Here is a 22,277-nt window from a genome sequence, read left to right on the forward strand (position 1 = left end):
TTGTGGGGATGATAGCAGAGGACCGGGAGAGGGGGGTGCTGGGCGTGGCTGAGTGGGCAGGGCCGCCACAACACGCGGGCGCGGAGCAAGTGCCCTTAAAACCCCCACACTTGAGGTAGATGACAACCGGAAACGGGCGCGGCGTAGCATCGCCCCCTCGCGCCAACACCGCACTTTCTCCGCCGACTTCTTACCGAACGAACGTCAAGTGAAGCAAGAGGTGCGCAGCGGACCTTCCACGTGCAGAGAGAGACAGAGAGAGAGAGAGAGAGAGAGAGAGAGAGAGAGAGAGAGAGAGAGAGAGAGAGAGAGAGAGAGAGAGAGAGAGAGAGGAGACAGAGCAAAAACAGATAGAAAGACAGATAAACAGAGATTGCATATAGAAGGCAGACATTGCAGACGTCATTGCCCACACGAGATGGTCTGTTTCTAATCGCTGTTCTACGCCGCTGGTTTCACACGTAAGTGAATTCTTGCATCAGACTGGCGGGGGAGGCGGGAGGCGGCCACAGATTGGTTTTGAATGTATTAATTGTGTTACTCAGCGACTTGTGTTGGCAGACTGACTCTCGCGAAGTGTGAATAGTGAAGAAATAAGAGAAAGAGAGAGAGAGAGAGAGAGAGAGAGAGAGAGAGAGAGAGAGAGAGAGAGAGAGAGAGAGAGAGAGAGAGAGAGAGAGAGAGAGAGAAGAATGACATCACCCGAAGGCAAGGTTCAGAGAAAAGATGCGAACGAACCCGACCCGCCGCTGAGTACGGAAAAAAAAGGTGCCACTACGAGTAATCGCGCAGGGAGGCCGTTGCCCCAGCGCTCTTCCTTCCTGCCACCAGACACCGGAAATCAGGGACGTTGCTAATAATATCCCATTATCTGAAAATAACCTCACGGTGAAGGTGATCGTGTATCCCCTACTCACCAGGACTGGTCACGACCCTGTCTCTCTCCTCCCGCACCACGCCTTCCTGTACCGTGGGGCCAAGAACCTCTTCTACCATCTGCCACGCCGCCCTCACACCTGTGCTTTTTGTTTCTTCTGCTCATACACACACTCACAAACTTTCGAGTGTTTAGGCTGCGTGCGTGCGTGCATCTTCTTAACACTCCGTGGATCGCTGTCATATCACAGGGCGGTGCTCAAGCTTTACGTGGCCAGCCTGGCAAAACAGTGTTACTTGCCCGCGCGATTTCACATCCACTCAGACTTTCTCTGGAGTCGCGTTATTCTGTCCATAAAACACGCCAACGTTCCCTGTCCCTGTGCCAACGTTCTCTCACCAAATGCCAACGTTTCCTCATCCATACAACGCTCACTCACCCCCCACAATGTTCTCTCACCCTCTAACGTTTCCTCTCCCGTAACGTTTCCTCACCCCCAACGTTTCCTCACCCCCACAACGTTTCTTCACCCCCAACGTTTCCTCACCCCCACTAACGTTTCCTCACCCCCCGACGTTTCCTCACCCCCACAACGTTTCCTCACCCACACAACGTTCTCTCACCCCCTAACGTTTCCTTACCCGCAACGTTTCCTCACTCCCCTTAACGTTTCCTCACCCCCACAACGTTTCCTCACCCCCAACATTTTCTCACCCCCACAACGTTTCCTCACCCCCCTTAACGTTTCCTCACCCCCACAACGTTTCTTCACCCCCACAACGTTTCCTCACCCCCAACGTTTCCTCACCTCCCACAACATTTCTTCACCCCCCCAACGTTTCCTCACCCACACAACGTTTCCTCACCCACAACGTTTCTTCACCCCCACAACGTTTCCTCACCTCCCCCAACGTTTCCTCACCCCCTTAACGTTTCCTCACCCCCACAACGTTTCCTCACCCCCAACGTTTCCTCACCTCCCACAACGTTTCCTCACCCGCCCACAACGTTTCCTCACCTCCACAACGTTTCCTCACCCCCCACAACGTTTCCTCACCCTCCCAACGTTTCCTCACTCCCCCAACGTTTCCTCACCCCCTAACGTTTCCTCACCCCCACAACGTTTCTTCACCCCGACAACGTTTCCTCACTCCCACAACGTTTCCTCACCTCCCACAACGTTTCCTCACCCCCACAATGTTTCCTCACCCCCCACAACGTTTCCTCACCCCCCACAACGTTTCCTCACCCAACAATGTTTCCTCACCCCCCATCGTTTCCTCACCCCCATAACATTTCCTCACCCCCACAACGTTTCCTCACCCCCACAACGTTTCCTCACCCCCATAACGTTTCCTCACCCCCACAACGTTTCCTCACTCCCACAACGTTTTCTCACCCCCACAACGTTTCCTCACCCCCACAACGTTTCCTCACCTCCCCCAACGTTTTCTCACCCCCCCAACGTTCCTCACCCCGACAACGTTTCCTCACCTCCCACAACGTTTCCTCACCTCCCACAACGTTTCCTCACTCCACAACGTTTCCTCACCCCACAACGTTTCCTCACCCCCACAACGTTTCCTTACCCCCACAACGTTTCCTCACCCCCACAACGTTTCCTCACCTCCCCCAACGTTTTCTCACCCCCCCAACGTTTCCTCACCCCCACAACGTTTCCTCACCTCCCACAACGTTTCCTCACCTCCCACAACGTTTCCTCACCCCACAACGTTTCCTCACCCCACAACGTTTCCTCACCCCCACAACGTTTCCTCACCCGCACAACGTTTTCTCACCCCCACAACGTTTCCTCACCCCCACAACGTTTCCTCACCCCCAACGTTTCCTCACCTCCCACAACGTTTCCTCACCCCCACAACGTTTCCTCACCCCCCACAACGTTTCCTCACCCTCCCAACGTTTCCTCACCCCCACAACGTTTCCTCACCCCCCACAACGTTTCCTCACCCCCACAACGTTTCCTCACCCCCACAACGTTTCCTCACCCCCATAACGTTTCCTCACCCCCACAACGTTTCTTCACCTCCACAACGTTCTCTCACCCCAAAACGTTCCTTCACCCCAACCTTAATGTTTCCTCATCCTCAAAGAAACGTTTCCTTATATCCACACTAACGTTTCCTCTACCTCCACGAACGTTCTTTTAATTCCACAACGTTCCTTCACTGCATTCCAACGTTCTCTCACTTCCATGGTATTCCTTAATTTTCTTACTAACGTTTCTTTCACCACCAATAGCGTTCCTTTATCACCGCAACGTTCTTTTACCCCAAACAGTAACGTTATTTCAACCGCAGTCTAACGTTCCTTTAGCCCCAACAACGTTCTTTCACTCCACTGATATTCCTTCACCTCCTCACCGGAGTTCCTTCACCCCTGCAACGTTCCTTCACCCAGTGCCCCACACCAAGGTTGCAACACCCCGTCCCTGACGTTCCTTCGCCATAAAACCTAACGTTCCTGCTTCTTTGCACCTTGCCTCTAATCACTTTCAGTTTCAACTCCGCAAACATTTCTCCGCCACAACCGGTTCGTGTAATAGTAAATAATTTTTTCCCTTAGAAGAAATACGTACAGCTAGAGTGAGTTAGGATAAAACCAGTACTTAGTGAGAGGCCTTTTAGCGGGGGAGAAGAGGAGTGAGAGGAGGAGAAGGAGGAGGAGGAGGAGGAGAAGGAGGAGGAGGAGGAGGAGGAGGAGGAGGAGGAGGAGGAGGAGGGGTTCTGAGAAGGGGAGGTGAAGGTGAAGGAGAGAGGGAGAGAAGTACTAGAGGGAGACGAGGGAGAGAGGGGGAAGTGGGAGGAGAAGGAGGCACAGGGAGAGGAGAGGCGGGGTCAGGGAAGTCGCAAGTAAAAGTAAAATTCACAGGCTTCCGCGGCGACGAGTTTTTGTCTCGCTACTCGTTGATCCGCACGCGTCTGCCCGCACTCCATTCACCCAGCGGGGGGGCCGGCGGCGTGCGCGAGTTTCCTCCTCTTCCTCATTATTCTTCTCTCTTCTTCTTCCTCCTCCTCGTCTCTCCCCCTTCTCCAATTCCTCCTTCCTTCTTCGACAATTTTTTTTTTTCCCCCGTGTGTGTGAAAGGATATCTAGTAATCCAGGTGCATAGAGAAAGTATAGTTTTATAGGCGTGTTGAGTTTCCCGATGTCAGCAGGTCTATTATTCGTGTACGTATTACAAAGCCGAGTCTGATGGCAGTAATACCAGGAGCCAGGGATTCCCAGGTCAACTTAGACAGAATGTAATGGAAACGAGCAGGAACAAGATGAGTAAGACAGCATCTCCATTACGGACACACTACGTACGGTCTGTCACGGCCGTGGTTGCACATCTAACTGTGACCCTATGATTCACCACGTCTCGGGCAGGTTCTAACAGGTCCTCATAACTCCTTCCGCAACCTTGCCACCCCCACCAAGGCCGCTGCTCACTCTGCGGCCGCCCACCTCCCGTCTCCGCCAGTTGCTCCGCCCGGTTGTGTCTTGAGCTGAATGCACCCATCTGGACGCCTCTGGTGGCGGCTCCTCAGGGTAGCTGAAGGTGAGGGCCCTCCTGAACCCCTGAGTAGCCTGCTAGCCTCATCCGCTCTACCTCCCGCGATCAGCACAGCGCCTAAGCACCCCCATAGTCGAGCCCTTTCACCGCTCACCGCCTCACCCACCGCCTCACCTTTTACCACCTTTAAAAAACTCACCTCATTAAACTTCCTGAGCCTTACTCGCTTTCAGGAAATACCTCTCATTAATAGAACACCACACACACACACGCACACACACACACATTGTATATACATTACCTTAGAACGAAACCGTGAAATTAGTGAGTATAATGTTTCCTCACAAGGATAGCAATGGAAAAAGAGTGAGAGTTTCAACGCGGGGCGGGAGGCGGGGGAGGGAGGGAGGGATTGGCCGAGGGAGAGGGGCAAGAGTGGAGGGGAACGGAGAGTATTATGACTGCACGGCGCGTAAAAGAAAGGCGCGATGAATGCTAAACCGCTACAAAAGGAGGTCATGCTACTTTTCCGATGTTTAAACACCGCTAAACGAAAGGGGCAGACGATGACTAAGACCAGGAGGAGAAAGAGGAAGAGAAGGAGGAGGAAGAGAGGAGAATGAGGAGGAGGAGGAGGAGGAGGAGGAGAAGATGGAAAGTGGAAGGACGAAATAAGTAGGAGGAGGATGACACGCATAAAAAAAGATGAAAGAGAACCACAACAAAAATAACACTGGGTTGTACGAGACCAAGGGCGGCTGGAAATACTGTGAAGGCCGAGGAGGGAGGCGGCGGCGGCACTTTTCTCTTGTATGGGGGAAGGTGGCACTTTTGTGGAGGGACGGAGAGAGGGAGGGAGGGCGCTGAATGTTGAGTGTTGCCCGGAAGGGGTGTGTGGAGGAGGTACTTACTGAATGGAGGGTGACAGCTTCCGTGCCTTTAATACTCAAGGTCCTCCAATGCCATGCGGGTAGCTTTGGAAGGGCGTCCTCGTGTTTATCGTAACTTCCACCTTCCCCGCCAAGGTTCCTTATTCATGCCACCTATCAGCTCCACCACGTCAGCTCTCATGTTAGTTCCTTTACAAATACTTCCTGTCATATTTTTCCTTACTTATTGTAGTTTCCATTATCGTCACCATGAATCGGGACTTTATTATTATCGAATTCTCTTTCAGTTTTTCTTTATTAGTTTCCAGTACTCATAAAAAGCTTCCATTGTCATGTTAGTTCCTTTACAAATACGCCCCGTCATATCGTCCCTCAATTATTGCGACCTTCATCATCCTCCTTTTCAGTCAGGAATTTATTATCGTCGCATCCTTCACCAGTTTCCACTAATTAGTTTCCAGCACTCATGAGAAGCTTCCAGTACCACGAGTTTCTTGGCAGAATCCATCCTCTCATCTCTTTCCTTATTTATTTTAGCTTCCATTATTCTCATCATGAATTAGGTGTTGTTATCAAATTCCTTATCAGTTTCCCTTCATTATTATCCAGTGGTCATAAAAAAACTTGTAAATACCATGAGATTAAGTTTACAAATGCGTGTTCTCATGCCTCTCCTAAGTTGTTACAGTAACTTCCATTATCCTCGCCATGAATCAGCAATCATCACCAAGTTCTGTGTCAGTTCCACCATTATATAAGTTTATAGGACTCATACAAGGCTAGCTTTCACTATCATGAGAGTGTCCTTACATATATCATCTCTTATACTTTTCCTTACCATGAATCAGGACTTTATCATTGACGAATTCTATCACTTTCCACTTACGAGTTCCCGTTAACTACAACAGGATCTTTACGTCATGAGAGTAGCTTCAGGAATGCGATCTCCCATATCTTCCATTACCCGCTGTGACTTCCATTATCCTCACCATGAATTGAGATTTCTTTTTATAGATTTCCCTGCCCGGCTCCTTGTAACAGCTTCCAATACCATTAACAATCTTCTAATCCCATGAACGCTTTTGTACACACGTCTCACCAGGCAAGCTTCCCAGTGGCCGCTGCTGACATCAGAACATCTATAATTTTATTTACCTAACTCTAGACCGAGCAAAAAATATAATTATGGGCTCTTAATGGCTTGAACTATTCGCTCACTCCTCCTGCCGCCAGTTGCCTTTCATAATCCAGTAAGCTTGCACCAAAACATTTAATTTCAGTCGTTGCAAGGGATAATGACGCTTCTTGTGAATCCTGACGCTGTAGTGCTACCTCTTATTTATTCATTTATCTACCTATTAATTTATTTACTAGGATTTATTTTTTCTACTGATTGACTGATTGACTTGTGTGACTCGATTTCTTTTGCCGTCACTATACAGACGAGAAGACGCAGTAGCTGAAGGGTCAACTCTCAGAATCCTCCCCCTCCTTCCCTTTCCCGCCACAAGAAACTCTTAATCAAATATTCCATCACGTTCTTTCTGATCGGTTTTCACTCCTTATACCCGCCGTCTCACTCCCACGCCTCCACCTTGAGCTCCTAAATCCCGCCTTATGAATGAGCCACACCACTCAGCCTCGTCCTAGACTGCTACGTGTATATAGTTGTCCTTTACCCCCCGCACGTACCGCAATTGCCATATGAGATCGCTGCTCGTAACACTCGGCAAGGTGTGATGACGCATACTGACTCAGTGACTAAACTCCCACGTGCTTGTCCGATTCCTGTGTGTGTGTGTGAGTGTATAAAACTGAACGTATAAGAGGTTAGGGAGGAATGTACGTTTGTAATTGTAAACCTCATTCAACGTCACCCGTCACCGCCAGTCCGTCCCAGCATGTAAAATCTCGCCTCGTCACAGCTGACCCACATTACCGTCTATCTGTCTGTCTGTCACCTTGCATGCCGCCACATCTCATCTTGTCTCGTCACCTCTGCAACACAAAACGTCCAAGGTAACATACTAGTGGTTCCAGTGACACGGTTGTTGGAGGTTATATCATACACACACACACACACACACACACACACTTTCTTTTATATTCTTAAGGACGCCACAAACACGCCACAAACACGCACGCACGTATGCCACCACAGACAGGAAGAGACGCACGCACACACACACACATAGATCTATAAACAATCTGTACTCCTGCATGGCTGCGTATCTCTCTGGTTTTTAGTACCTGCGATAAGGCATTGCGTGAAAGGGAATGGTTAAGGTGACAGTATTTAGAGCATTGCAAGTGACAGCTATACTAGTGAGGCGAGGAAAACGGGAAATAATAACAGTAATAAAACAGAAAGAAAACGTGAGGTGTTAATGTGATGAGGTGTGTGTGTGTGTGTGTGTGTGTGTGTGTGTGTGTGTGTGTGTGTGTGTGTGTGTGTGTGTGTAAGGTGAGACAGGCGTGAGGAATGAGTGCCAGGTGCAGGTTTATTTATAGTTATTTATCAATTTATGTGATTGGTTGGTTAGTCGGTTGCTTATCTGTTTATTTATTACGTGAATGTCCAAGAGCACACACACACACACACACACACCAAAAAAAAAGGCTGAGAAAAGTACCCCGTTGAATTGGCAACTCCTCAAAAGTCAAAATGGCTAAGAAAAAAAAGAAGGAAAAAAAAAGAAAAGATAAAGAACAGACTAGTTTTTGTTCCGCAAGTGTCTTGATAAGCCTGACAAAGACTGATAATACGGGGGAAAAAAAAATAACATTAACTACATCACAGTGATAGAGAGGCTTAACAAAAGGCCAGTTGGAAATGCACATAAGCTAGAAACAACATAAGAACACGAGGAAAAAAAAAAATAAATAAATAAATAAGAAGACTGCAAAAGGCCAGTTGACCTACACGAGACACTTCCAAGAAACATCGATAGGGAAAATGAAAGGAGTTTGTATCATCAACATCAGCAGTTGGGAGGCATGAATGAACTGGTGAGGGAGGGGGAGGTTGGTACCCGCCACCCACCCACCGCTTTCTTCTTTATTGCTAACAGAAAAGCGACACATAACGCAACTCACCTCCCAACGTAGCCACAAGTTCCTAAGGGCGCCGGGTGAGAAGAGAACAAACAGGAACGGCTAGCTACTGTTTTTACTTATTTATTCATCTTTTTTCTTCTTTTTTGTTCTATTACCAACCAGGGAGAGGTGAACACTTAACACACACCATCCAAAAAGCAGCTGCGTGTTCCGAAGGGCCGTGAGTGAACGCTTGTAACACGGGAGAGAGAGAAAGAGAGAAAGAACAGGCCACACGAGCGGGAAAAAAAGTGAAAATCTAGACACGGAAATCAGGCAGGCGGCAGGTGTCGTGAGGGAAGTCATCCCCTCACTCACAAGAGGAGCATAATGCGTGCTGGACATAATGTGACCGAGTAATGGCAGAGAATATAAGCCTGCCTGCGAGTGTTGGGAAACTGCTCCACATGATTAGAAGAGAAAGACTTGGATTTCGGAGTGCAGTGTAGTCATGGTCAGCAGGCTATTACAGGAACCTGCTGCGCTCACTCACTCCCACTGTGTTCTCCAGCTTTCCTTCAGTTTTTAAGTCCTCCACTCAACTGACTTCCTCCTTACAACACCTGGTAGTTGATTGATTCTTTGTGGACCAGAGGGCTTCAGATTGAGGAAGAACTCTACTAAGCACACTTTAAGGAATGGAGTGTCGTATGTTGCTCTACTTCTCGCCGTGACTGTGCGTACATAGGCTGGTTAAGGCACGGGAATGGACACTCGGAACAGACTTAACATAGGCACTGCGCTTGCTCAAATTGTGAAAGGAAAGAAAATAACAAAAATAGTAAATGAAAGAAAATAGATTAATGGCACAAATGAAACCAAAACAAAAAGACGTCAGGTGTTCTGAAAGTGGTAAAAGAGAATTATATATATTATCTCCCCGACTGCTGCGGCTTATCAAACTTTACAAAACGCAGTGGTACAAATTTAGAAGTAGTTTTGAAAGACGCCAATGAAGGCAACATAAGTAACAGAGTCATTTCACAGCATGCAGGTTTATATTTGCTCATTCAAATTAAAGACCAAGGCTCGTACAGTCATTAGCAGTCACACAGTCAATGATAACAATAGTAATAACAACAACAGCAATAAAAAGGAAACAATGGATGATGCAAAGAGAGGAAATAACTCACAGCAAGGCAACAATGAAAAGAAGAAAAATTGTCCACATTAATACATTATAGGTCACTTAAGAGGCATTAATGTAGAGAGAGAGAGAGAGAGAGAGAGAGAGAGAGAGAGAGAGAGAGAGAGAGAGAGAGAGAGAGAGAGAGAGAGAGAGAGAGAGAGAGAGAGAGAGAGATTGGTGAATTAGTGAGTGAGTGAATTAGTTATTTGGTTAGTTAATTCACACCAGTAAGAGTATCAGACATTCAGAGCCAAGTGTTTTGAAGTGGATGATCTTACGACACTTACTAGAAAGGTAAATGATAGTGAGGAGGGGAAAAAAAATCATGATCAAGTAAAAACCAGGCCAGCAAGACAAAAAGAAAAAGAAGATTCGCAGGAACAGGAATAAGATAATAAGACCAGAGAAAAAAAAGAAAAAAAAAAACTAGTCTTTGAGAGAAGGAAAAGTTGCTATTATTCTATGAAGTTTTGAGATGCGGAAAGAGATTGGAAAACAAGAGTGAAGGGAGAGAGAGAGATATATATATTTACGTATAGAAATTAAATTGTAAAACCCAGGTATTCAGAGTCTGCCAGGGGAACGATTTTCAAAGACCTGAGAGATGATGGGCTGGATCCTTTGAAGAATTATAAGCAATTACTGGAATCATGAAAACACCCTTGAAAGCCCCCCAGTAACTCTCACCAGACTGCCCAGAGCCTGTTGAAAGTGGTCTGAGTGAGCCGCCAAGATGTTTGAGATTGCTGGTCGTGGCTCAAACCTTGGTCCGCATTCTGAAGCACTTGTTGCTCTCATAACGACCGTTCTCAAAGGCCATTGTGCTCCCGAGTTCTCGTGGGTGTTTATCCTGTTGATGATGTAGAATCCATGTTTATATTATTAATGGAATCATGAAAACGCCCTCGAAAATCACATTAACTTCCACTAGAGACTCATGAAAGACGAGATAACATTTGTGAGCGCTGTCCCTGTGTAGTGAACTTGCTGCGACACGAACCGATTAGAGTAACAGATGATGTGTTGGGTGTTCAGACTCATGACACCTGGAGGACAAGGCAAAGTATAAAGATAAGTCGCAATACTAAATAATGATAAAAATAAAATAAAAATAAAAAAAGGCCTCAATATTTATGACGTAGCTGTTCTTAAAGATGTTCACGTGGAAACATTGGCGGCACAAGTAAGTGGCAAGGAAGGGGAAATAACAGTCGCATCATAAGCTTCACTGCGCATCCACCACACTCTGGTTATCCAAATATGGAACACCGCAACGAATTAACAAGTAGCACAATAATTAGCCAGCAGGTAAGACTAGTTAACCAGCAGATAGCTATAATTAACTGACAAATATCACTATAACTAGGTGGCAGATAATACCACAGTGAGTAAGCAGGTAACACTATGCACGGACTGTTCATTCTGTTACATGCACACCAGAAATGGAAGCGATTGATGAGATATCAATTCTGACAAAAGAATAAGACAGAGATATTAGCTGAGAAGTGCAGCACGAAAGAAAGAACTGAACTCCTTGGAAAATCTGAAAAACTAACACAAACAAACAAACAGGCAAACAGAAAATTAATGAATACATAAATCGTTAAATATCAGTGACAAATAAAATTAAAATAGACTGAATGAATAAATTAATTCATTAAACGACTGATATCACTAAATTAGACAAATATGTGAGATAAGTACATGAATAAATTAACTTCGATAAATACACAGATGAACCGAGTGATGTGACGGAGGCAGGACATGGGTGGAATAAATACAGTGTGTAGAAACAAACATCTTTCCTCAGTCTCCTCATGGGGAAAAAAATACGAAGCCGCCGTTGATCCCCCACACCAGCAATCCCGAGCAGGTGGCGAGTATGCCTTCTGCAGACTGCCAGTGGGCTGCGCCGTGCACTCTGTGTCGCCACTGTGTGCTGCCGCTGCGGCGTAATGCCTCATGCCACGTACCTGTACTTCTCTAGTCAGCTGCACAAAGCCTGGAACTCTGGCTTAAGATCTAAACATTAAAGGAGTGTTTTCGTCATCTGTATGTGTTCACGAAGTTCCCATCACCGTCCCTTATCTGTAAGCTTTCGAACTAACTTCATGACTTAATTACCTTCTGGCGTCAGATTTGTGAACTGCTACAAGTGACACCGCTCTCTAACGATAAGCTTTCAAACCAACACGTTGACCGTCTGCTGTCTTGCGGTTGTTAAATGGTGAGGCTGTCCACGTATATTTTCCGATGCCTTTTTACACGGTTCATTTGGCGAGGCAGCTGCTCGTCCATGCTGAAAAACCTTTAATGATCGTCACGCGCGTGTGTCGTAAGCCTTTAAAAAAAGAAGCACCGATATTGATATCACTCCTTGAAACCATTACAAACCACCATGACCACGTAGGCCTACTCCTTAAAATCCTTCCGAGTACCTTAGGAGGGTAACCACTAGAGTGTGTGTGCCATTATCATTGTGTGTGTGTGTGTGTGTGTGTGTGTGTGTGTGTGTGTGTGTGTGTGTGTGTGAGGCCACGTGATTTCAGGCTCATGAATACATTCGAGCAATCACTGCGGTGACAGCATTCAGCAGGGAGGTGGCGTTAAAAGGTAGAGGTGAGGATGTGACCCTTGACGTGCGTGCAGTTTTCCCGCCGCCAGCCCTCAGTGTTCCTGCCTGCCTTGATGGCCAAAGCCCAGCCACTAAGTGGAAAGGATGTCACGGCACTCATTGCGCTGGATAAGATGCCCCTCTCGCTGCCGATGCCAGTTCGCGTCATCCAAGGGATTCAGAGATGTGAGCAGTCCTGGTTTGTTCCTGGCAAGGTCCTGGTACGCTAGCTCGTCACTGCGGCATAATGCCGCCAGATTGGGCAACAAATGTTTACGCCTCCAGTAATGCAAAGCTGACGAGGACACAAAGCCACAAAGCATTGTTGAATTACAAAGCGCTGAGGCATCTCATTCCTTAGAAAATCAAGCCAAGGCAAGACTTGCCGGTGGCCGAGTTTAAATCTGACGCACACAAAACTGAACTCCCACGGCATCGCGTGCAGTGGCCCGCGCCGCGTGTCACCGTGCCGCTCATTGTATCGCGACACTGCTTTCCCTTCCTCGAGACAATTTAAAGGTGTTTCCACTCAGTTTAATTGCGTGAACACTGAACATACAGTTTCTCTTTCTTTCTCAGTTACTCAACTTCCTTTCCCTCTCGTGTTTCTTCAGCCTCATAATCTTTACAGACACGTTTGCCGCTGCCGACGACAGTTGGCTCTACAACATGAAACTCTCAGAAATTGATATAATGGAGCAAAGGTACGTGAGGCGAGTGAAGACTTGCCCCAGGCCAGGGCTGAACTCTGACGCCAGTGTAGGCCGCAGGATTACCGATCGTACGATAACTAATAATGGGCAGTGGTCCGCGGAATAGGTCGCATTGCTTGCTGCGTCACCTCTGGAGCGGCGAGACCAAGGTCTGAGTGTAGAGGCTCGCTGGGTGAAGCAATGCTGCGTGTTCTTGTAGTTGGCGAGGGCACTACGGTGACCCACTTGTATCTGGCGGCACAGAGGGCTGTAGGCCGCAGCGAACTTGTGTAACGATCAGTGGTCAGGGGAGCTCTTTGGATCGCGAGTCCCTCCCCCGGCACACAATGGCGGCCGTGGATTGCACCTTCTTTCTCTTCTTTCATGCTACAGTTGTTTTCTTCTCTCCACTACCATAGTGAGTGCGATCCATGGGTTCAGTAAGGCACGAAGGGGCTATTACTGTTCGGAGTGCCTCTTGTATGTAATGCGTCTTGTCATTGAGGTTTGAGTGAGTGCAGATGATGAGACCTGGAGGGGAGGATACTACGTCGGGTGGAGTGCACGAGTGGCTCCTGGCCGGCCTCATCATATCACACAGCGGGCGAGAATAAAGCACTTAAGCACGCACGCACACACACACACACCCACCCAACCACTCACCCACCCTCACAAAACACACAATTACAATCTATTTGCCATCTGCTGTTCTTAAGATGTATATTTTGCACCGTTGCAGTCACCCTCCAGAAACGCAAATAAGCCAGCCACCAATGATTAATATGTATCTGTCTCTCCACCTTTCTACATACCTGGCTACCTGTCTGTTACCTGTCTATCTCTTTACCTGTGTACATGATCTATCTGTCAGTATTATCTACTTACCTATCTCTTATCTTTTATTTCCCAGTTCACCTGTCTATTACTGTTTATCTATCTATCGATCTTTCCACCTGTGTGTTGCTTCATATATTCACTTCTCCATCTATCTACCTCTCTACATTCCTATTCCTACATTCCTTATTGTTTATCTATGAAGACATCTCCATTATCTACCTGTCTATTACTTCACCTATTTATCTCTGTCTACGTCACTACACAAGCCCCGGCTCTCAATTTACAAGACATAACCATCACTGTTATCCATTCACTCCCATCACCAAGGCACCAAGAGCTTTCACTGCATCTTTCAGCGGCAGGACAGTGATGAAAACTTCCCCTCCTCCTCCTCCTTCTTCTCCTCTTCCTCCTCCTCCTTCTCCTCCCTCTCATCCTCCTCCTCCTGCCACTCTCGCCATAAAATAATGAATGAATTTTTCTTTCCATTCGCTGAGAAACAAAATATAAAATGACAATAAGGAAGACGACACTAAACCACACACACTCTCTCTCTCTCTCTCTCTCTCTCTCTCTCTCTCTCTCTCTCTCTCTCTCTCTCTCTCTCTCTCATCACTATGCAAGCTCTTAATGGAAACAACCTTCTTTCCCTCTTCCTTTTCCTGTTGTTATTTATGTTGGTTCCTCAGTCGTCGCTAGTTGGCGGAACACGCGCCGTAACAACAGCTGGGAAAGTGAACCACGTTGCGTCATTCTCACTTTTATTTCCTCATTTTTTGTCTGCTGTCTACAAGTCCGCGTCGCCATAGTTATGTGGTTTCGAATATTTTTTCGCTTCTTGTAGATATCACATTGTTCGCATTGTTTAAAGAATTGCACAAGAGGAATATTTTTTTTTTACCACAAACTGCCGGTGAAAAGCAGAGGGAGCGCATGATACGAGGTACGTGGTGCGCCTCCAAGCAGATGTTTGGTGATTGAGAATAATGTGCGCCAACTGACTGACTGACTGGCTGAAGGACGGACGGACAGTTGGACGGACGGACGGACTGACGGACAGACGGATGGACGGATGGATGGATGGATGGATGGACTTCACTTCCCCACTTCACTTCCTCGAACTTTCTATTAAGGAAGTAATGCCATTGGAAATTTGGGCCGATGAATGAGTGAGTGAGTGAGTGAGTGAGTGAGTGAGAGGACGTCTGATGAGGGGCCTGTAGTTAGTAACACACACACACACACACACACACACACACACACACACACACACACACACGCACGCACGCACACGCACGCACGCACGCACACGCACACGCACGCACGCAACAAAACAAAGACATCTGCAGCACCCACTGAGTTCTATTTTTGCACTGCCCGCTCTTCACCAGTTGCCACCACCACTACTAACCATCACTTCCTATAACCTTAAGAGCACGTGCATACCGCGCCCCTCACCTCCACCACATCCTTACACGTGCACGCCGAGGCCGCCATGCACCAGACCCTGCAGGGCCATGGACGCCAATCATTCATGCATCACATACACACCGTAACTTTTAATAGTTGTGTATATGTGTGTGTGTGTGTGTGTGTGTGTGTGTGTGTGTGTGTGTGTGTGTGTTTGTCCTCGTCCCACATTGATCCTTGTCCCACAAAGACACGTGTGTGTGTGTGTGTGTGTGTGTGTGTGTGTGTGTGTGTTTTGTGTCATTATCTAGTGTTCTCTGTGATTAAAATTCCTATTGTTACTGTCGTCTGCATTTTAATTTACGAAGGATGAAGAGAGAGAGAGAGAGAGAGAGAGAGAGAGAGAGAGAGAGAGAGAGAGAGAGAGAGAGAGAGAGAGAGAGAGAGAGAGAGAGAGAGAAAGGGAAGGGGAAGGGGGTAGGACGTTCATAGTTACACGTTCACTTTCTATTGGGTTATAAACAGAAGGAGTGGAGGAGTGGAGGAGTCAGGCGCCACTTGAAATGATAAAGAAAAAAAACTTCACAACTCCATTCACTCCAAAGCCTATAAACTCACCCACTCCACTCCACTCACTCCAACCCTACTACTCAATCCATCCACTCCCATCAACACTCCACTCGACTCCACATTCCCCACGGACGTAACCCTTCACCCCCACTTTTCAAATTCCACTCCTTCACTCCTTTTACTCCACCACACTCACTGTAATTACCACCCCTTCCATCATCCTCCCTCCCCCCTCCCCCCTTCCTCAACCCCTCTCCTTTTGCCCTCACCATCCACCAAAAAAACTATCATCACTGCCTCCACCATCGCAACACCTCGCCCCACCCCTTCCACAATGCACGCCTCCACCTCCCCTTCCACCATGACCTCTATCAACACCGTATTTCCATCTCAACCTTTCACATCCATCCCAAACCACACCGACCCATCCCCAATGCGGTGCTACTCCACCTTTCCACTAGCATCACAATCCACACTCTCTCTGTACCAAGTATAAGATAGAAAAAAAATTACTTAGGCCACAGCACTCCGCCCAGCAGCGTCTGAGTGAAGGCGAGGTGGAGAGAGGAGGAAGAGGAGAGGGGTAAAAGGAGTGGGGAAGCGCTGCGTGCAGGAGAAAGGAAAGGAGAAAACAGGGAGAAAGAAAACGAGCGGGAAAGGAGAGGTGGAAAGGTGAAGAAACAAGAAAGAAGAAAACGGGAAGAAAGAGAATGAAGGGGGATGGAGGACTGTGCATAGGAGGAGGAAGAAGAGAGGAGGAGATGGGAGGAAGACGGAAAGAGAATGGATGGGAAGGGGGAGGGGGAAGGGAAGTAGGAAGAGGAGATGAGGAGATGGGGGGAAAAGAGAATGGGTGGGAAGGGGGATGAGGCAAGGGAGGGCAGGGGGTGAAAGAGAGGGGGATGGAGGAGGGAGAAGGGAACGGCGGGGAGTTAAAGAGCGAGAGGAGGAGGGAGGGGGAGGGAGGGCGGGGGAGGGGAGGGGGGATAGGTGCAGCAGTGAAAGTGCCTCTTACTCGAACCGCGAGTATCCTCAGGTGTCTTCAAGTCTCACTGAACACACGCACACACACACGCGTCCACACACACTCACACACACACACACACACACACACACACACAAAGAATAATAAAAAAAAAAAAAAGAAGCTAAAATGAAGTGCGTGTCACGTCACCAGACAGTTAACAGGATCACGTAAACCAAACAGCAAACATGAATGCATACGAATACGTTTTACATTAATACATTAATACTAATGGAGATTATGCACATATCCGTAACCTGCTGACCCATTTAACACAGGACACACACACACACACACACACACACACACACACACACACACACACACACACACACACATAACATAGATTGGCACTCACTTCCTTTCCAAATCTCCCTCAATCTTTAGTTTAACTCTCCGCCGCCCACCATTCACCAGGAAATACCCACAGCCCCTTTCCGTCCCCCTGACCTCCCCCCCTTAACCCTCCTGCCCCTTTCCTACATCCTGGTCCTTTCTCCAACCTTTTTGACCTCGAAAGGAAAACGGTCATATAAATCGTGAGCTTGTGTCTTTAAGAAGTTACTTGTCTTCCACCTCTCTCTCTCTCTCTCTCTCTCTCTCTCTCTCTCTCTCTCTCTCTCTCTCTCTCTCTCTCTCTCTCTCTCTCTCTCTCTCTCTCTCTCTCTCTCTCTCTCTCTCTCTCTCTCTCTCTCTCTCTCTCTCTCTGTGCGTGTGTGTGCGTGTGTGTGTGTGTGTGTGTACAGATACAATTCTTCAGGTTGACACACAACATGAGTTTCATCCTGTCACATTTTCGTTTCTTTCATGTTTCCTGCAATCCTCCTCCTTCTCCCCCTCCCCCTTCCCTATTCCTGCCTCTCGCAGCCCGGAAAGCAGCAATTATTGTGTCTGTACTTTTACACACTCGAAGGAGGCCACACTACAGCTTTTGTATGTGTGTGTGTGTGTGTGTGTGTGTGTGTGTGTGTGTGTCGCTAATTGTGTAAGTGGGAATTACTTAGCGTTGTGCAATGTTGCAGCAGTGAGTCGCTAAGTGGTGCGCCGCGGCCGCCGCCGTGCACTAACTAAACGGGTTCGATATTGCAGGAGCGGCGGAGAGTGGCGGTCAGAAACCGCGGCACGCAGTGAGGGCAGCGGCGTCCACTTTGGCCTCGACGCAGCCCTTCATCACCGCCAGCCACTGTAAGGGCCACACCTGTGCTGAGGATGTCCCCCTCACGCCTTTCTCCACGCCTTGCGCCACGCCTTGCTCAACACCTTTGCCCGCCACAGAGGCCTCCAGTCCCGGGGGGAGATGGCTACGACCTCTGGGATACGCCGAGAGGTTCATGACACTATCTCATGACTACGGGTGCATGACCACAGTGTATTGCCTCTGGCTCGAGTCACGGGTCCCGCTGGACTTCGACACGGTGAAACTCGCCACCGTCCTGATGTACAGGTAACGCTGACACACAGGCAACTCTTTTCATTCAGGTATGGATATATGAGCCTTACAAAAGTGTGTTAAATTGCATCACGTCACTCTCTCAGAAATACCACTAACATTTCATTTAGTGTCATCTCTTTCCCTTTTTCTGAGATTTTGCAGTGTTCAATAATAGAATGACATGATTCCCTCAGGCTAGCGTCCTTGGAGAATTGAAGACATGATGAAACTTGGTGATTGGCGCACCCCTCAGCCACGAACTAACACAAGGCAGGAACACTGTGACACACCTGGGCCTGGCATGTCGTGTAGTCTTGGATACGGTATAACCTTCTCTTCCACAGGAAAATGCCAAACCTCCGCCTGTACCTCGACTACCGGGACGGCGACTACTGGTGGCGGGAGATGACGCGGGAGGTGGTGGACGTGGAGGAGATAAGCACGGATGACGTGGAGACCACCGTGCAGCGGCTGGTACGGCGCCGCTACCGCATGTTTGAGGGTCCGCTGTGGTTCACACGCTTCGCCACTGTTGGCGGAGGCGACGACTTGGAACGAGATTCAAACCACAACGTTAAATATAAGTACGTCTCCATCTTCGGGTTTCACCACAACGTGAGTGACGGCAGCACCAACATGAGGTTCTGCCAAGTGTTCCTCAATGTGCTGAACGACCTCGCCGCGGGACGCACCGTGGACCTGCGGCAGGAGGGCATATTCCCTGCACCACTACAGGACCGCCTCGGCGAGCAGGCGGGTTCCCGATTATTTTACTTGGGCATTTTCTTGCGTCGCTTGTACACCATCGTCCTCACCTTCGGACTTCCCGTGTGGAACTTCATTACCGTGTATCGCATGCCGCGCCAACTGGAGGCGGCCACGCATTTGCTACAGCTGGAGCTGGACGAGTTCACCACTCGCAAACTCCTGCTTCGCTGCAAGATGGAAGGAGTCACACTCAACTCCACCTTCACCGCCGCAGCCAACCTGGCCCTGTACGTGATGGTGACCGCCAAAAACCCCCACATCGGCCAGACCAACATGTGCTCCCAGCAGGTGGTCAACATGCGCCGCTACTGGCCCGAGGAGTTGCGGCCCAACACACTCGGCTGCCACATCTCACTACTGGACTTGAGTTTCCCGACGCAGCTCGAAGACTTGGACGCCTTTTGGGAGTATGCCCGCCGCGTGCACAGCCTCCTGCATTACCACCTCACTGAGACCAAACGAGCACTCAAACTGCAGCAGATGAGCCGCAGCTTGAGTCTCATCATCTTCTTTAACGCTGTGCTGGCCAAGCTAGGGCTGCCTTCCGGCAACGACAACCACTACACCGTCACCAACATGGGGAACTTGAGCAAGACCTTCTCCGGCAGCGGCTCAGAGGTGGAGGTGACGCGGCTGCTGCGCACCGTGTCCTGCCACTTCATGCCCACCCTGTGCCAGCACACCCTGCAGACCTTCCGTGGCCGCCTCTGCTACTCCCTCGACTACTACACGCAGAAGCTGACCAGAGAGACAGCTCATCAGTACGCCCGCGGCATCATGCACCTCCTTACCAAGGCAATTCACACTCCAAACTGACCCTATTCACGCCCCTATCCCGCCCCCCAACCCCGACGAAATGCCCCACCTTCCCTCTGTGGGCACAGCCTACCAACCTGCGACACTTGACGTTTGTTGTCAGCTCCTGGGATTTTTCTCTCTCTTAACAAGCCTCCCATTCGATCACTACATCAAATCACTCTTGACTCTTTGTTGTGGCGTTGTGTTCTGATAGATAATGTGAACTGCAAACTTACAGACTCTAGTGCGAGTTGTTGTTATTGTTCTTAGTCAGCCCGGCGCCCCTGGTGAGCCTGGGGTTACTGTAACGTCAAGTCCCGCACGCCAGTACCTGCCCTTCGAGGAGGAGGTGAGGCTTCTGCCAAAGAAGCTGCTTGACCAGCGCCGCCCCATGACTGCTCATCCACACAGCCAGTCTACCTCCCGCCGTGTGGCACGTAATGTACAAATTTCGCGTTTTGCATTTCCCTCTGTTGAGGACCAGTATTAAGTCGCCACACCTCACACTCTTATGCCCTAGGATAGTAAGACATAATTAACGACTCTTGATTGAAGCATCTTAATTTAAGATTAAAACATAACCATAAACATAACCGCGTGCCTAGGTAAGTGCAAATAACAATAAGATAAAGAAAACGAGGACAAGAGGGGACATTCCATCACTTCCGTCGGCCCCTCTCCCCCTCCCTGGTGTGGACTCTTTCGTTATTATTAAATTATGTAAAGCTCTAGTTTAAGTGACTTGACTTTTGCTCCTCCTCGTGATGTTTGCGTTGGAAACTCAGGGTCACGATCCCTAAATGAAAGAGCCTGTGCGAACCACCCCGGCCAGCGGGTGACGAAGGTACAGTGTTGGTGCAGCGAAGGCGACGCGGACCAAGGGTAGGTGCGGAACGAAACAGACAGTGAAGGAGGGAAGGAGGGAGGGCAGGAAGGAAGGGAGGGAGGAGAATGAAAAACATTACAATATAGTGAAAGAAAGAAAGAAAGAAAGTAAAAGTAAGGGGAAATATAGAAAAAGATGTTGCGTCTTGGTGTTAATAGTCTCACCAAGGCCGCCACGCGTGGACCAGCCTGTCTCCCCTGCCCTGCCCTGCCTTCCCTTGTCTTCCCCTGCAGCGCCCAGGCTGCTGTACCCAGTGCTCAACATAATGACAAGGACCTCCTCGTCTCCCGCATGTGTGTGTGTGTGTGTGTGTGTGTGTGTGTGTGTGTGTGTGTGTGTGTGTGTGTGTCCTCTGTAATGTAATATCAGAGCGATATGACCCAAGGCTGCTTGTCATGTCACCGTCGCCAGTTGTCCTCGACACCCCTGTCTTCACCAGCTGACTTGTACATGTATGTTAAAGTATTTCCTAAAACAATAATTTCAGTTTTTTTTTTTTTTTGATTAATAATGTAAACACCAAAACCACTGTCGCCTTTCCCATTTCGCCTTTTGTCCGGCTGAGTGTTACGCAAGTCATATCTCTGTACACCAAAGTGTTGACCAATGTTGATATGTACTCGTGTATCATTGGTTCATCCCCGATGTGTGAAAACCCGTCGCCGCTCGAGGTCCGTGGCGCAACCATCAGTCACAAGTCATTGTTATTTTCTTCACAATTAAAAATACAAATAACGCGAAAGTGTCCTTTTACTTATACCGTTAATGAAGAAGACTTGTTCCCTTTGGTAGTGTTGTCAGAGGCTTTGTTCATGTGCAGTGACCGGAAGTGTAAAGGCCCTAAAAATAATCTTGGAACCTGACGATCATTGGGTCCCGACGCCCAAGGCACCGTGCTGCATATCAGGGGGCTTCCTAATGCTAATTTATTTATCTCTCCTTTGGAGCAGTTTCTCAGGTTTTCATGACGCCTCAAAAGGAGGCATGGCACAGAATGGGTGATAGAGGAGCACCTGTTCTTGCCCACATTTTCCCTTCAGTTCCTACTCTACTTCTTTTGTTTCAGCTTTTCCTCAACAAGAAACTTGATCTCATGACGTAAATAAGGAATCAAGGAAAAAAATATATGAGATTCACTTGGGTCTTTAAGAAAGCAACACGCCAGTGATCCCTGACATAAAGACACAAGCACAATCAGCACCAGTAAGGGAGTCAAGGAGGGCGACACAGCCTCACCACAGATGTGTGCACGTGACCTGCAAGACATTTCTCAGGAACCTCAACAAGGAAAGGTAAAGGCATCAATACAGATAGTAAGTATTTGCATTATTTTTCACTTGCAGACCACGCCTCCGCAATGTCGGTGATTGTTGACGCACAGTGACTTCAACCAATGACTTCCTAAATTCCCCTGGAAAGAAAGATAACTAGCGGAGATGTCCTGAAATTATCTCAAAGGATAAAAGGGAACTTTTTCCATTCTCTTGGTCTATTTTAAAAGAGAACTTTTTCCATGCTCTTGGTCTACAGCGCCAGGAGGAAATTCTACTGAAACTTCTATTTTGTAGGCTTGTAAGGCTGGCCTCTCTTGATTGTGGAGGCTCGGTTGCTCAGCCCCGCCCGTGATGGCGCAGGTAGATTCTTGATAACGCCTTTGCAGACTCATGGTACCCCCAGAGCTCTCCAGTGTAGTTGGTGTCGAAAACAGATTTGGTAGGAGAGTGCGGGTGTTCT

The 22,277-nt window shown here is 48.4% G+C and overlaps 1 protein-coding gene across 1 annotated transcript in view; it reads left to right on the forward strand.

Moving 5' to 3' along the window:
* LOC135091420 (uncharacterized) overlaps positions 1–21,285 on the forward strand; it is a 23,825-nt gene extending 2,540 nt beyond the window's left edge. Inside the window, exons 2-3 of the mRNA XM_063989100.1 lie at positions 17,749–18,103; positions 18,436–21,285. Of these exons, the coding sequence (XP_063845170.1) occupies positions 17,749–18,103; positions 18,436–19,675 (1,595 nt within the window). The 3' untranslated portion in view covers positions 19,676–21,285. The remainder of the gene's footprint in view (positions 1–17,748; positions 18,104–18,435) is intronic.
* Positions 21,286–22,277: the final 992 nt, after the last annotated feature.

Source organism: Scylla paramamosain, chromosome 1, assembly GCF_035594125.1.
Source record: "Scylla paramamosain isolate STU-SP2022 chromosome 1, ASM3559412v1, whole genome shotgun sequence".
In the NCBI taxonomy this organism is placed as follows: Eukaryota; Metazoa; Arthropoda; class Malacostraca; order Decapoda; family Portunidae; genus Scylla; species Scylla paramamosain.